The sequence below is a fragment of the Bos indicus x Bos taurus genome, chromosome 5 (genome assembly GCF_003369695.1).
Source record: "Bos indicus x Bos taurus breed Angus x Brahman F1 hybrid chromosome 5, Bos_hybrid_MaternalHap_v2.0, whole genome shotgun sequence".
Lineage (NCBI taxonomy): Eukaryota > Metazoa > Chordata > Mammalia > Artiodactyla > Bovidae > Bos > Bos indicus x Bos taurus.
Window position 1 is genome coordinate 18,410,967 of NC_040080.1, and position 16,831 is coordinate 18,427,797.

Sequence of the window (16,831 nt, forward strand, 5' to 3'; positions counted from 1 at the left end):
AGGGTGACTGATATCAGTTAATGAATACTCAACCCTAAAGCAACCCAAGGGTCCCTAAATCAGCATCAGCATGAAGTGGGTTGTGAAAGGTGTGCAGCCTCTGGATGGATATACTCTCGAAACTGAACACAGAGCTGATGATGGGAACAACGCACTAGGAAGTACTGCTCTGAGAAGAGCACCTGGGCACATGAAGGACAGAGCACAGACAGCAGCTTCTCAGAGGGCAGAACCTGGTCCATCAGATTGGCTCACCACACTCCCTCACCTACAGGGCAACTCATTGTTCTTGTCCAGTTGTTGTTTAGTCGTTAAATCATATCCAATTCTTTGCAACCCCATGGACTGTAGCCACCAGGCTCCTTTGTCCATGAGATTTCCCTGGCAAGAATAGTAGAGTGGGTTGCCATTTCCTTCTCCAGGGGATTGTCCCAACCCGGAGATTGAACCTCTGTGTCCTGCATTGGTAGGCAGATTCTTTACCTACCACTGAGCCACCAGGAAAGCCCTCTTGTCCAGTAGGATATGATAATTACTTTGGAAGAACAGCTCTAGGTGTGTCTTGGTGAACACCTTGTTGTTAAAAAGGCATCATTTATCAACAAGTGATTAACATAAAATGCTAGGGATTGTCCACAAGACTAGCCAATCACAGACCACTTTTGAGTTTTTTAAAGAAGTTGCATGAAATACATAAAAATGTTCAGAAGGCACAGCCAAGATGACAGAGGAGGAGGATCCTGAGTCATCTCTTCACACGAGCACACCAAAGTAACAACTGCTTACGAGAAAGACCAAAGTCTAGCAGAGAAGATCTTCTACAACTAAAGGTATAAAGAAAGAATCACAACAAGACAAGCAGGAGGGGCAGGGCACAGTATAGTCAAGGCCCATAGACCCAGGTACGCGACCACCAAATAAGAAGATAATTGCAGTTGCAGAGGTTCTCCCCAAGGATCAAGGAATTCCCCAACCAGTGGTGCTGCACCAGGAAGATAAGCTCCCAGGACGTTTGACTTTGAAAGCCAGCAGGGCTTACTTTTGGGAGAGCCAGAGGGCTGTGGGAAATAGAGACTCCTCTCTTAAGGGACACACACAAAATCCCACCCACTCTGGGACCCAGGGCAGAAGCAGTCAATTTGAAAGAAGCCTGGGCCAGACCCACCTGCTGATCTTGGAAAGTCTTCTGGAGAGGTGGGATGTGATGGAACTCATCACGTGGGGACCTGGGGACCCAGATACTGACAGCAGCCATTTTGGGGAGCTCCTTCTACCACGAGGACACTGGTATTAGAAGAAGTCATTTTGGAATCCTCCCTTTAGCTTATTAGCACCAAGACCCAGACCCAGTCACCAGCCTGTCAGTACCAGAAGTGGGACACCTGAGGCCAAGAAACTAAACAGGCAGGGATGCACACCCCTACCACTGTCCTCTGTTAGCTGCCTTGAGACTCCCTGAGCCCACAGACACCCTGGGACATGGCAGTGCCCACTAGAGGGCCAGGACTCAGCCCCACATACCAGGAAACCGGCACTAGCACAGGGACCCCCTGGGACCTGAAGCCAGAGCCCCAGTTTCACCACCCCCATACTCCGGTGAGCTGACATTAGCCTAGGGACACCCTGGGCATTGGCCCTGCCCACCAGCTGACCAATTTAGGCTCCAGGACCCTGGGCTCTGCAGCCAGAAATCCCAGGACCCAGCTCTACCCAACAGGGCTAGTGCTAACCCTGGGACAAGTCTTATCTCCCAGAGATCCCAGCCCCAGGACCAGTGCAACCCTACAACCAGCATTCCCTGGGCCCTGGCCCTGTCCACCAGCAGGCCAACACCAGCTCTGGGATTCCTGGGCCCTGCAGCAGGGGACCCCAGGAGCTGACTCTGTCTACCACTGGACTGGCACTAGCCCCAGGACATGGCTTCATGCACCAGTAGGTGAACTCCAACCCTAAAATCCTTTGGGCATTGGCCCTACCAACAAGCAGATGGACACCAACTCTGAGACAGGTTGGACCTCTCAGCCAGCTGCCCCAGGAACCAGCTCTACTCACCAGCAGGCTTTCACTAGATCTGGGAACACTGTCTCCCCCACACTCACTGTAAAACTTGGTTCAAACCACAAGTAGAACAGCACTAGCTCTGAAATACTCCTGGTGTCTGCAACCAGCTACCCCATGACCCAGTCCCACCAAGCAGTGACTGGCAGCTTTTGCACAAGGCCGAGTCTAGCAAACAACCAGACTAGGGCCCAGCCATGCCTACCAGACCACTAACAGTAGTCAGCCAACCACAATAGAAGGACTTGTGCTGTTAACGTATGGGGCAAACTAGAGCACATAGCTCTGGTAACCAGAGGGGAGTATGCTGCTGGGAGCATAGAACATTTCCCATAGAAGGTAATTTCTCCAAGGTTGGGAAATGTCACCAACCTACCACCTACATAAAACTGAAAATAGCAAATCAGGCAAAATGAGGCAACAGAGGAACATGTTCCAAACAAGGAACAAGACAAAACCCCAAAATAAGAACAGTGAAGTGCAGATAGGCAATCTCAGTTCAGTTCAGTTCAGCCACTAAGTCATGTCCGACTCTTTGCAAACCCATGGACTACAGCACATCAAGCTTCCCTGACAATCACCAACTCTTGGAGCTTGCTCAAACTCATGTCCATTCAGTCGGTAATGCCATCCAACCAGCTCATCTTCTGTCATCCTCTTCTTCTCCTGCCTTCAATCTTTCCCAACATCAGGGTCTTTTCAAATGAGTCAGCTCTTTGCATCAGGTGGCCAAGATATTGGAGTTTCAGCTTCAGCATCAGTCTTTCCAATGAATATTCAGGACTGATTTGCTTTAGGATGAACTGGTTGGATCTCCTTGCAGTCCAAGGGACTCTCAAGAGTCTTCTCCCAACACCACAGTTGAAAAGCATCGATTCTTTGGCACTCATCTTTCTTTATAGTCCAACTCTCACATCCATACATGACTACTGGAAAAACCATAGCCTTGACTAGACAGACCTTTGTTGGCAAAGTAATGTCTCTGCTTTTGAATATGCTATCTAGGTTGGTCATAGCTTTTCTTCCAAGGAGTTTCATGGCTGCAGTCACCATGTGCAATGATTTTAGAGCCCAAGAAAGGAAAGTCTCTCACTGTTTCCATTGTTTCCCCATCTATTTGCCATGAAGTGATGGGACTGGATGCCATGGTCTTAGTTTTTTTAATGTTGAGTTTTAAGCCAGCCTTTTCACTCTCCTCTTTCATCAAGAGGCTCTTAGTTCCTCTTCACTTTCTGCCATAAGGGTGGTGTCATCTGCATATCTGAGAATATTGATATTTCTCCCAGCAATCTTGATTCCAGCTTGTGCTTCATCCAGCCCAGCATTTTGCATGATGTACTCTGCATATAAGTTAAATAAGCAGGGTGACAATATACAGCCTTGATGTACTCCTTTCCCAATTCGGAACAAGTCTGTTGTTCCATGTCCAGCTCTACTTGTTGCTTCTTGACCTGCATACAGATTTTTCTCAGGAGGCAGGTACGATGCTCTGGTATTGCCATATCTTGAAGAATTTTCCAGTGTGTTGTGATCCACACAGTTTTTATGATTATGATTTGGCATAATCAATAAAGCAGAAGTAGACATTTTTCTGGAATTCTCTTGCTTTTTCTATGATCCAGCAGATGTTGGCAATTTGATCTCTGGTTCCTCTACCTTTTCTAAACCCAGCTTGAACATCGGCAAGTTCGTGGTTCATGTACTGTTGAAGCCTGGCTTGGAAAATTTTGAGCATTACTTTGCTAGTGTGTGAGAGGAGTGCAACTGTGTGGTGGTTTGAACACTCTTTGGCATTGCCCTTCTTTGGGATTGGAATGAAAACTGACCTTTTCCAGTCCTGTGGCCACTGCTGAGTTTTCCAACTTTGCTGGCATATTGAGTGCAGCACTTTCACAGCATCATCTTCCAGGATTTGAAATAGCTCAACTGGAATTCCATCACCTCCACTAGCTTTGTTTGTAGTGATGCTTCCTAAGGCCCACTTGACTTCACATTCCAGGATGTCTGGCTCTAGGTGAGCAATCACATCATCATGGTTAACTGGATCATGAAGATCTTTTTTGTATAGTTTTTCTGTGTATTCTTGCCACCTCTTCTTAATATCTTCTGCTTCTATTAGGTCCATACCATTTCTGTCTTTATTGTGCCCATCTTTGCATGAAATGTTCCATTGGTATCTCTAGTTTTCTTGAAGAAATCTCTAGTCCTTTCCATTCTATTGTTTATATAGATTTTATAATATCTTTATATATATAGTATATAGGCAATTTACCTAATATCATATGCAATGGTGAAAAAGCTGAATGCATTTTCTCTAAGATCAGGAACAAGGCAAGGATGCCCACTCTTGCCATTTTTATTTGACATAATATCTAAAGTTCTATCCACAGCAATTTAGACAAGGAGAAGAAATAGAAGGAATCCAAACTAGAACGGAAGAAGTAATGCTGTCTCTGTTTGCAGACAAGATGACACTGTGCTTAGAAAATCCTAAAGTCACTACCAAAAAACTACTAGAGTTCATCAGTGAATTTGGTGAAGTTGCAGGATACAGAATGAAAATACAGAAATCTGTTGCCTTTCTATATACTAACAATGAGCTATCAGAAAGGGAAATTAAAGAAACAGTTCCATTTACTATCACATCTAAAGGGCTTCCCAGATGATGTTAGTCAAAAAGAATCCACCTGCCAATGCAGGAGACACAAGAGGCACAGTTTTGATCTTGGATCAAGAAGATCCCCTGGAGTAGGAAATGACAACCCACTCCAGTATTCTTGCCTGGAAAATTCCATGGACATAGGAGCATGGAAGGGTACAGTCCATGGGCCTGCAAAGAATCAGACATGACTGAACAACTGAGCATATACATACATACATACATTAAAAAAGAATAGCATACCTAGGAATAAACCTACCTAAGAAGGCAAGAGCCCTGCACTCGGAAAACTACAAGACACTGATGAAAGAAATGGAAAGATATATTTTGTTCTTAGACTGGAAGAATAAGTTTGGTTAAATATGGTTAAAATGACCATAGTCCCAAGGCAATCTACAGATTCAATGCAATCCCTATCAAATTACTGATGGCATTTTTTACAGAATTAAGTAATAAATTTTAAATTTGTATGGAAGCACAACAGATCCCAAATAGCCAAAATAATCTTGAGAAAGAAGAATAAAGCTGGAAGAATCAGGCTGTCTAACTTCAGACTATACTACAAAGTTACAGTCATCAAAACAGCATGGTACTGCGACAAAAGCAGACACAGAGATTAATGGAACTGGATAGAAAGCCCAGAAATAAATCCACACATTTATTGCCAATTAATCTATCACAAAGGAGACAACAATATACAATGGAGAAAAGATAGTCTCTTAAATAATAGTGCTGGGAAAACTGGACAGCTCCACATAAAAGAATGAAATTGGAATGCAACTTCTTTACAGGTTGATTGAAAGTCTTACCTGAGCAAGTAACTTTGGCTTCATGATAGTGTTCACAACTAAGCCCACCCCATTGCCAGTTCTTGCAGTCCCAGATAGAAGTCTCATTTCCATTGCAGTTGTTTAAAAACAGCCATGTGTTCGTTGCCTGAATTTTAGAATAAACTTGATAGGATGTTCTGAGCGCAGATCCACATCCCAGCTGCTTGCAAACCACGTCAGCTTCTTTCAGTCCCCAGCTTCTGTCACACACTTTCCCTATCAGTTTCTGAATTTCCACCTCCACTGTCCCAGCACAGCGGCTACCTCCACCTTTGAGTCTCAGTTCGAGATCTGATCCATCTGCAAAAGAAACATAAACTTAGGCCATAGATACATATGGCGGTTAACTACCATAGGGTACTTTTTTCAATCTTGTTCCTTCTCAGATACTGAGACACTAGAAATTCTGGCTTACCTACTTCCTGGCTTTTAGAAGAGCAGCATAGACCATGAATTTGGTTAGAAATGGGGCTATAGTTTCAAAACTCGTAGATTTAGAATTTGAAGTGTCGTCCCTAATAGCAGTTGAAACAATTTTTATAGAAAATAGAGACAGACAACCCTCCAAACTAGTCAAATAAAGAATGTGTTAAAGATTCCTCATACCTGAAAAGAATTCCTAACAAGGAAATCATTAGCTAGTTCTCTCTCTCTCTCACCTCTTACACCTATTCCTACTCCTAAAGAACACAAACCCTTCCTTCTCTGTTTTTCTTGTTTTAACTTACCAGAACAGGTCACACCAGCATCTTCGTTATGATTGCAGTAATGCTTTCCCCATTCGTGATGTCTGCACTGCCAGACAGCAGATTCATGTCCTTGGCAGGAAACACTGTCAAGCCAAATGTGTCCAGTTCCCTCACTGGCATTGACTCTACCGACGGCAGTGATGGCAGTCGGACATCCCAATTGCTGACAGGCTACAGCAGCATCATCACTGTCCCAGCCATCATCACACACTGTCCCCCATTCTCCTTGGAATCTCACTTCTAATCTTCCTGAACACTTGGTGACTCCATCTACCAGTCTCAGGCTCAGGTCAGCTCCCTCTGTAAGAGGGAAACAAAGCCAGTCAGTGATAAAGAAACAAGCATGAAGATGCTCTAAACAGCTCCACCTGAGATGAGATAAGAAAAAGGCAGGGGGCGGGGTGGGGTGGGGGGACATAAGCAGAGACAGAGAAAATAATGATATATTCCCACTGAAAATCATTAAAGATGGAAGTAGGAGCAGATCAGGCAAGAAAAAAGTGTTAGTGTGAACCTGGGGTATAGCACAGGAGCTCAAATCAGTGCTCTGTGATGACCTGGAGGGCTGGGATGAAGATGAGAGTGGGAGGGAGGCTCAAGAGGGAGGGGATATATGTATACGTACAGCTGATTCACTTTGTTGTGCAGCAGAAACTAGCACAAGATTGTAAAACAATCATACTCCAATTTAAAAACAAGAAGACAGGATTTTTTATGAATTAGGAGTTTGGGACTAGCAGATGCAAACCATTTTATATCAAATGGATAAATAGCAAGGTCTTATTGTATAGCACAGAGAACTATATTCAGTATCCTATAATAAATCATAACGGAAAAGGTCAATCAATCAATTAAGAAAAAAGAAGACAGAACTTTTCACTGTGGAGAGCATGCATTACAGGAAGAGTTTCTAACAGGAGGCCAAGGAACTGAAATTTATCTAGAATCTGCTTGTTTAAATACCACAGATGTTTTTGTTGGGTTTTTTTTTTTCCCTGTTAAATACATACTTACAGATGCCTAGGTGCTTATATAAATATAAATATATATATATATATATATATATATATATATTTGCTGCAATACTTAACACTCACTTTTGGCTCTGACTGCATTACCTACCCAGACTATTTGGCTTGTATTACCATGCCTGACCCCTTTCTGACCATGTCCATAGTTTAAAAGCAGTGAAAGAGAGAAGGGACTTCATCATTACTCCTTTCACTTTCCCCCAATCAACACTCCTCAAAGACTAGCACTTGATTCTGAGTAATATCCTATAATAAATAAATTGGGTTTTTCCTCTGGCACTTTTAGTTTCTTTCTTTTTTTTTTTGGTCACAGTGCTGTTTATTGTGATTCCTCAGCATGTATCAAACACACTGAGAAGAAACATGCTGACTGGAGACCTGAGTAAAGGAAACCGGAAGGTACATACTGTATTTTTTCTACCCCAAATCCCTTTCACTTTCTTCAGCTAAAAAAACCAATCTTTTCTGTAGGAATCCTATTCTTTGTGGTTCAGACTGTACATGATCACACTGTTCAACAAGAAAAAAGCCAACTTGGGAATTCCCTGGTAGTCCAGTGGTTAGGACTGTGAGCTTCCACTGCATGGGGCCTAGGTTTTATACTTGGTCAGAGAACTAAGATCCCCACAAGATAAACAGCATGGTTTCAAAAAAAAAGGGGGGGGCAATTCAAGAAATAAAAGAAGAGCCAGAACCTTGATGATATTGTTTAAGTGCTGAATCCATTCATGGATGGAGCTAACTGTACCTCCTGTATTTCCCAGTTTTCTGAGTCAGTATTCCCTTATTTTAAAGCTAGTTTGAATTGAATTTCCTTCATTTGAAAAAAAAAATAAAACCTGGTGAATACAAGAACATTTTTACCCTGGTTATAATTTCCTAAATATCCCCTGGGGTCCAAGGCTTACTAGGTCTTCAAATGAGGCATTCAATTGAAGAAAGGAGAGTGACATTTTTGTACACACAAAACCATGTCCCAGACCTTAATAAAGGATGGAACGTGAAAGTCCCTAGAAAGACACAATGCCTGCTCACAGTGTAGTATTAGCGTAAATTAGATTTTAATAGATACCCAGTTTTTTAAATCATTTGATTCTGTGAATTTAAACTAATAGTTTGATGAAGGGTGGGTCAATGTGGCTAAAGAGGAGGATTTTATAGGTAGAGGATAATAATAGGGGTGACTTTCTTCTAAAACATCCAGAAAGTAACATTTTCTAGTTAACCTGGTTTCTTTTCCTTTCTTTTTTTGGAGGGGTGAGGGAGTAGCCTGTTCTCTGAATACTCCCTTCTATCCTCATAACTTGGATCTCAATTTCATGGCTCATCCTCCCTCCCTAAACTATTTATCCTAATTTCAGTGAATGGTTAAAAAAAAAAAAAGAAAAATTCCTCACGGGCTTCCCCATGGCTCAGTGGTAAAGAATTTGCGGGAGACTCAGGTTCCATCTCTAGGCTTGAAGATCCCCTGGAGATGGAAATGGGAACCCACTCCAGTATTCTTGCCTGAAGAATTCCATAGATAGAGGAGCCTGGTGGGCTACAGTGCATGGAGGTACAAAAGAGTCAGACACAACTAAGTGACTGAACAATAACAACAACAACAACAACAACAAAAACCCACAAGTATCAGAACTGCATCCTGAAATTGTTAATAATGAGGCAATAAAAGAAGACTTTCCTCATTGTAGTTTTCATTTGCATTTCTCTACTAATTAGTGACATTGAGTATCTTTTCATGTACTTCTTGGTCATCTGCATGTTGTACAGGAAAAAAATAACACAACATTGTAAAGCAACTATACTCCAATTTAAAAAAATTCTTTTTAATAATAAGAGAAAAAAAAAAGAAGCACATTTCATTATGTTTTTAAGAGTTCAAACCTTTGAGACTTTTACCCCCATTTTTGTCCTCTCAGAGAGAACGGAACAAACCCAGAGCAGTCCTTACCTAAGCAAATCACTCCGGCATCTTCAGCGTGATCACAGTTGTGCTTTCCCCATCCTTCGTGTCTGCAGTTCCAGAGAGCTGACTCATTTCCATGGCATACCAGATCATCAAACCAGATTGGCCCAGACCCTTCTCCAAAATTAGCTGAGCCAGAGAAACTGACAGCACTTCCACATCCAAGCTGTTTACAAACCACAGAAGCGTGATCCAAGTTGAAGTTATCGTCACACACTGTTCCCCACTGGCCCTGGAATTTGATCTCTATTCTTCCTGAGCACCGGTTTCCTCCATTCATCAGCCTCATCTCCAAATCAGATCCATCTAGAGCAGAGAAAAGGCAAGAATTCAGAAGTGATATTTATTCTGAAGTGATCTTAGAGAATAGTATTCCTCTGGTCTCTTGAGACTTGCTGCTGTCCTTAAAAATGATGCCTCGTTGTGGATGCTGCTCCAGTTCACATGTTGAAAGATTTTGATCTTTGAAAATTAACTAATGATTAGGACTTTCATCTGTATCAACTGACCCCCCAAAAAAATCTTTTATGGATTAAAATTTACTTTTTGCTTTGTTTCCCTCTATTACTAAGACATAGTAAACATGTCTATGTAGAAATAAATAGTAGAAAAAAGTCTACCCTCTTTACTGTTATGCATGTGATGATAACAGAATTTCCAAGAAGTAGATGCTCTGAGAATTGAGCATTGATCAGGGTGGAGAATCTCAGAAATATGGACTCTGAAACCTTAGAAATATGAACTTGGAAACCTCATGAAACTCGTGAGTCCCTGACTACTCATTCCTTTCTATTATTATGCACAAGTTGAAGCTTTAGGTGTATAATGTTCAAAAACTAAATTTGATTGACATCGTCCTTATATAAAGGATCCTTATGCAAAGTTATGAAAAACAGAACACAGGAGGTAAAAGTACTACAGTGAGGTCTTAGCTTAAATGGTCAATACCATCAACAGCAATAATTAATAGTAAGAGCCTGGCAAGATTTATTATGATTTTTAACTTCACTGTAGATGCTTGATGTAGCTCTTACAATTATTACTTCTTATCTTTCCCTGCAAAATGATTAACAATGAAAGACAACAAGAAAAGAAAGAAGAGAAAGGAAGAGGAGAACAGAGAAAGAGAAGGAAGAAGAAAGAGAAATGAGTTGTCTAGATAATGAGAAGCAGTGAGCCATGAGGAAACCAATGCTAATGTTTAGCACCTATGACCTACATGTCAGTGTACCGGTAGCTTTACATGTGTTATATTATTGACTATTCAGAAGCTGAAGTTTAGAAAGATTTACAACTTACTCAAAATAATAGCATTAAGGAGTAGTTGAGGAGTTGTCTAGATACTAGTTACTCCCATGAAACCGCAGAGCCTGGGTAAAGATTGCTGTTGTTGTTTAATCACTACGTTGTGTCCGACTCTTTGTGACCCCATGGACTGTAGCCCGCTCGACTTCTCTGTCCCTGGGATTTCCCAGGCAAGAATACTGTAGTGCGTTGCCATTTCCTTCTCCAGGGGAACTTCCCGAGGGATCAAATCCATGTCTCTTGCATTGGCAGGCAGCTTCTTTACCACTAAGCCGTCAGGGAAGCCTGGATAGAGATTAATCCTTTCTGAAATCAGTCCTATGGAGGAGATGGTCTCTAACAGAAAGGCTGGGCGGTGAGAGGATTGCCTAAAGTTCAATGACATGAGCAAAGAGAAATTGGAAGCTCAGGAATCTGAACTGGATCAGAAACATGACCTTGGGTTTTGTCTGCAGAAAGGTCTGGGTTATCATAATAGCAAGTGAGACGAAACTTATGAAATATTTTATAAATTAAAACTACCATGTAAATGGAATGAATAGCATTGCACAGTGGAAAAAGCAATTCTACCTTGCAAAATATCCTTCCTCCAACAAAACAGATTAGTGCTAGGAGTATTTACTTCTTGACTTGGTAAATTGATTATCAGTTAATGGGCAAACTGTCATGATTTATGAGCCAATACACGAAAGCAGCATTTTATGGGGAAAGGGGACAAGGAATCAAGTTAGATATGATTTAGGAAATGGCAACCCACTCCAGTATTCTTTCCTAGAAAATTCCATGGACAGTGGAGCCTGACAGGCTGCAGTCCCTGGGGTCACAAAGAGTCATACATGATTAAGCAACTGAGCACAGAATGTTACAGTAGGATTACTTAATATAAAATTGAAGCTAAGCACTTCCTCATTGACTGTAATATTCAGAATCTCTTTTGATTTTTTTTTTTTAATATGGGTCTTGTCATACATTTTCTGGTCTGTAACAATGAATTGGGCCCTCTTCATACCTGGATCATTTTATACCTAGATTACTTACAGAAAACTGGCCTTTTCATTTTTAACCCATCTATAAGGTTTTTTCCCACCAAGCATTTCATGTCAAGGTTTGACTTACACAAGTCTTACCTGAGCAGGTGACTCCTACATCCTGTTGGTGAGTACAGTTATGCTTTCCCCACCCCTCATGTTTGCAGTCCCAGAGAGCTGATTCATTGCCTCGACAAGACACATGATCCATCCAAATGCGCCCAGTGCCTGCACTGGAATTGGTCCATCCTGTGGCTTTGATGACAGACGGACATCCCAGCTGCTTACAAACGACAGAGACGGCAGCCAAGTCCCAGCCGGTGTTGCACACAGTTCCCCACTCTTCCTGGACTTTCACCTCCACTCTCCCAGAACACTTGGTTTGACCAGCTACCAGCCTCAGTTCCTTGTCTGTTCCCCCTGGAACAGGTAAAGGCAGCAATTGGTCAAGATCCAAAAGCAAGTAAAATGATTATTCCTTAGATTACTTATTTTTCAAAGCCAGTTTTGAGAAACATTTCTGAACCTATCTGTGTTACAGTAGGAGACTGTCATTTCATAGGAATTCAAAACCAAACATCAGTGTCACAGGCTTCAAATGAAGCCATGACACAGAAGCAGTAAAGCTGGGTAATTCAATACCATATGGTGTCTTTATTTTATGGCTGAGATTCTTTATAAAATCGATGTATATAATCCTATGGATAGTTTACCATAAAAATAAGATATTACAAAATTTTATAGGGATAAGCTATGTAAGTTTCTCCAATGGTGTCTTTATTTTATGGCTGAGATTCTTTATAAAATCAATGTATATAATCCTATGGATAGTTTACCATAAAAATAAGATATTACAAAATTTTATAGGGATAAGCTATGTAAGTTAGTGGAAAGAAGGCTAATAGTGAAAATGAAAGACTGATTATTGGGAATTCAGTAACTATTTCACACATGTATGCAAAATACCATGAATTTTTTAAATTAATTTTTTAATTTTAATTGGAGGCTAATTACTTTACACTATTGTGGTCATTTTGCCATACATCGATATGAATCTGCCACGGGTGTACTTGTGTACCCCCATCCTGAAACCCCTTCCCACCTCCCTCCCCACCCCATCCCTCTGGGTTGTCCCTGAGCACTGGCTTTGAGTGCCCTGCTTCACGCATCTAACTTGCACTGGTCATCTATTTTACATATGGAAATATCATAAATTCTTAAAATGCTAGTTGAAATCTACTGAACTTAGCTACCCAAACGGAAACTGAAATGGAGATATTTTCCTATTATCTTCTACCATAAAAAATCCCCTCTCCCCTACTCCTTCCAAGGGTCTTAGCTACCGCCTTGTGATTATTTTAGCTAACATAGAAACCTGTGGTTCTTGATCTATATCTGGCTTCCCTGAACACATTTTAAGATAAATTTTGGCATTTGAGTTTTCAAAGTGTTCCTAAAATTCCCTCATCCCAACAGTTCTGACGTTTCTCCTCCTCTGCATTGTTCCCTATATTTTAGTTAGACATTACTTCAGATCTTTAAGGAATATGCATTTTTCCAGTGAGCATTTATTAAAAAAAAAAAAGCTGTACTAACATTTTGGGCAAGCAGGGTCACATCATTAAGTACTCATTTTGTGCTTTTAATATCCTGATCCTTCAAAACACCATGAAGCTTGCTTTTAGATGCTATTTAGCCTTCAGGAGAATGATTTGCTTGTCAGTGATTCTCATCACAGTGGGCAAAGATTGTGAGTAAATTTGACAAAGTACTCACCAAGAGCACTGGTGACCAAACAGGCATAGAGAACTGAGACCACAGCAAGAGTGAAGGGACCGAAGTGGACAGAACACCTTTTAAAACCTGTGGAAAGCAATAAAAGAAGGTAAAAGTATAGTCTTTCCAACCAAAGAGGCTTTAGAGCAGGCAGGTGCTTTCAGAGGTTTGAAATTAACAAAGAAAGTCAAACCAAGGCAGAACACCCTCCTCCTAAATGGCAAGGCAAGCAGGCAGGAAAATTTTATATCCAGGATCATACAGCAACAGTGAAGTAGCTTTGAAAATGTCCATGGTTACAGGCAACCAAGAAGTGAGGGATAAGAAGAGAGTTGGAAATGCAAAAGGAATTGCAAGAGTGAGTCTTAGCGCCTGGAAAATTGAAAAGACATTGATGAAACTTAGAAGTGGTCACTTCTCCCATTGGGCACAGAACAATATTCAACCTGTGATATTCTCATCTCCAAGCCTACCTGATCCACATTATTCAACGGCAAGTTCCATGAGGAAATAAATTATACCTATAATGTTCACCAGCTTCACCAGTGCCTGGCACAGTGCCTGCTAAATTCTAATTGAACACTGCAACTGGAGGAAACAGTGACAAAGATTATATTTGAAAGTCCCCATTATCGGACCTTGTGGGCTTCACAGGTGACCCAGTTATAAAGGATCCACCTGCCAGTGCAGAAGACACAGGTTTGATCCCTGGGTCAGGAAGATCCCCTGGAGGAGGAAATGGCAACCCACTCCAGTATTCCTGCCTGGAAAATCCCATGGACAGAGAAGCCTGGAGGGCTACAGTCCATGGGGTCGCAAAGAGTCAGACACCACGGAGCGACCAAGCATGCACACACACACATTCCACTGGATCTAATCTCCAAAAATAGCCTAAAATGCTCTATCACTCTCACTTCTCCTTCTTACTCTCATCCTACAGTAATTTTAAAGTAAAAATGCTATGACACAGAACTGTGCGCTTACTACCTATGTTTTCATGTGGTAAGGTTTCAAGTTTAAAAGCTTGAAAAAAAAGTAAGAATGCTAAATGAATTTAATGCATCCACATAAATCATGAAGTAGATTTTTAACACTCAGGGGTGTCATTCTAAATGCCCTCTAGGGAATCAACTTTTCATCAATATGCATTCTTACTTGTTCTATCCTTTCTAACAACTATTTGTTTTATACTCAATACAATTCAGTTAATTTTAGTTCCTTACATAGTTGTTCCTCAATGATTTTACAGAATTGATGCCAAATCTAATCCTTATTTCATACCTTCAATTTTGAACCTATGGAAGATACAGGTACTTCTTAATAGGCTTCTTGCTCTTTCCCATAACTTACCCTCCTGATGCGCATCATTATTAAATCAGATCCACTGACTTTCAGAATATTACTATACGCCATTAAAGAGTAGACAGAACAAATGATAAGCTTTACCAGCAGATCCAGAGTTGTCATGTAGCACCATTCTGAGTTTGTCCACTCCAAAGTTTTATGATGCTTAAATCTTCTTGTATTGGTCTTTTGAAGAATTGGTCTTGGAATAGTCCCTTGAAGAAGAGGACCACTAGGAATTCTAAAAATCATTTCACTTCCACACACACACACAAAAAAAGAAGGCCTTCATAATGGAGGTGGAGTCAACCAGAAAAGGGAAGTAATTAAAAGAGAGAGGTTCCTTTTTGTCCTCATGTTTTCTTCCATTTAGGCCATGAAACAAAGAAAACTGAGAAACATTCACTACAGATTTACAAAAATTAAAGGGGAAATACTAACTCAAGTATGGTTGTCATTGAACATAAAATTTTTGCACTGTGTTTTGGATGAATATATTTGAAACAAAAATAATAATTGTTTTGAGATGAAATTATGTCAAAAAAAATTAAGGTAAGGTACTTCCCTGGTGGTTCAGTAGTTAAGAGTCTGCCTGCCAATGCAGGGGTCATAGGTTCAATCCCTGGTCACGGAAGATACCACATGCCTCGGAACAATGAAACCCATGTACCCCAAATACTGAGCCAGAGTTCTAGAGCCCATGAGCCATACCTACTGAAGCCTGTGCTCCACAAGAGAAGCCACCATAATGAGAAGCCGGCGCATCACAACAGAGTAGCCTCCTCTTGATGCAACCAGAGAAAGCCCGCACAGAGCAATGAAGACCCAGTGGAGCCAAAAATAAATAAATAAATAAGCACTTAGCAATGAATTTTTTTAAAAAACCAAAATAAAATGGGCAAAACATAATTAAATCACTAAAGCTTGATTGTATAGCCACTTTTATTATTATTTCCATAATCAAAAGTGTCTCATGAATAATTTTGTGCAGATTATCCATAAACAGCACTTGAATTTCTTTTCTTGTTTAAAAAAATTTATTGGAGTACAGATTTATAATGTTAAGTTCTTCTGTACAGCAAAGTTATACACACACACGTATATATATGCCCACTCTTTTTTAGATTCTTTTCTCATATAAGTCATTGGAGAGTATTGAGAAGAGTTCCCTGTGCTATACAGCAGGTCCTAATTATTATCTGTTCTATATATAGTAATGTGTATATGTCAACACAAATTTACCAATTTCTCTCTCCCTACACCTCCTCTTTCTACCCTGCTAACCATAAGTTAGTTTTCTACATCTGGGACTCTCTTTCTGTTTTGTAAAGAAGTTCATTTGTACCATTTTTTATAGAGTTTACATATAAGTGATATCATGTATTTGTCTTTTTGTGTCTGACTTAACTTCACTCAGTATGGCAATATATATATATGCATTAAACTTCCTAAAAATCTTTCCACAATGAATATTCTAAGCCCCTTTGGCTTCACTGGTAAATTCTAACAAATATTTAAGGGAAAAAAATAATACCAATTCTAAACAAACATTTCTAGAAAACAAAGAGTAGTGACTACTTTCCAACATGTTCTATGAGGTCAATATAACTTCATATCAAAACCAGAAAAAGACATTATAAGGAAGGAAAATTACATAGGAATATCTCTCACAGACATATATGCAAAACTCTGGACAAAATATTAGTAAATAATATCTAGAAATATATAAAATAATAATATATCATAACCAAACAGGATTCATCCCAAAAATATAATGTTAGTTTAACATTCAAAAATTAAAATTGTATATAACTCATTATATAAGACTCTTAACAGAAAAATTATTCAATCAACTTGATAGATGTAAAAAAGCCTTTCACAAAATGTAACATCAGTTCCCAATAAAAACTTAGTGAACTAGGTGTGTAAAGGGTATCCATGAAAAGCCTACAGCTAAAATCATATTTAATGCTCAAAGACTGAATGCTTTCTCCTTAAGATCAAAAGACCAAAATGTTAATTTTAATCATTTCTATTTGACATGGCACTGGAGATACTATCTAGGACAATCAGGCAAGATAAAGA

At 40.3% G+C, this 16,831-nt stretch overlaps 1 protein-coding gene across 1 annotated transcript in view; it reads right to left on the reverse strand.

Annotated features, from left to right (window-relative positions):
• Window positions 1-15,096, reverse strand: part of LOC113892403 (scavenger receptor cysteine-rich type 1 protein M130) — a 36,399-nt gene extending 21,303 nt beyond the window's left edge. The window contains exons 1-6 of the mRNA XM_027541223.1: window positions 14,849-15,096; window positions 13,403-13,489; window positions 11,726-12,046; window positions 9,279-9,599; window positions 6,276-6,596; window positions 5,527-5,847 (exon numbers count right to left, since the gene is read on the reverse strand). Of these exons, the coding sequence (XP_027397024.1) occupies window positions 5,527-5,847; window positions 6,276-6,596; window positions 9,279-9,599; window positions 11,726-12,046; window positions 13,403-13,489; window positions 14,849-14,879 (1,402 nt within the window). The 5' untranslated portion in view covers window positions 14,880-15,096. The remainder of the gene's footprint in view (window positions 1-5,526; window positions 5,848-6,275; window positions 6,597-9,278; window positions 9,600-11,725; window positions 12,047-13,402; window positions 13,490-14,848) is intronic.
• Between the last annotated feature and the right edge of the window lie 1,735 nt (window positions 15,097-16,831).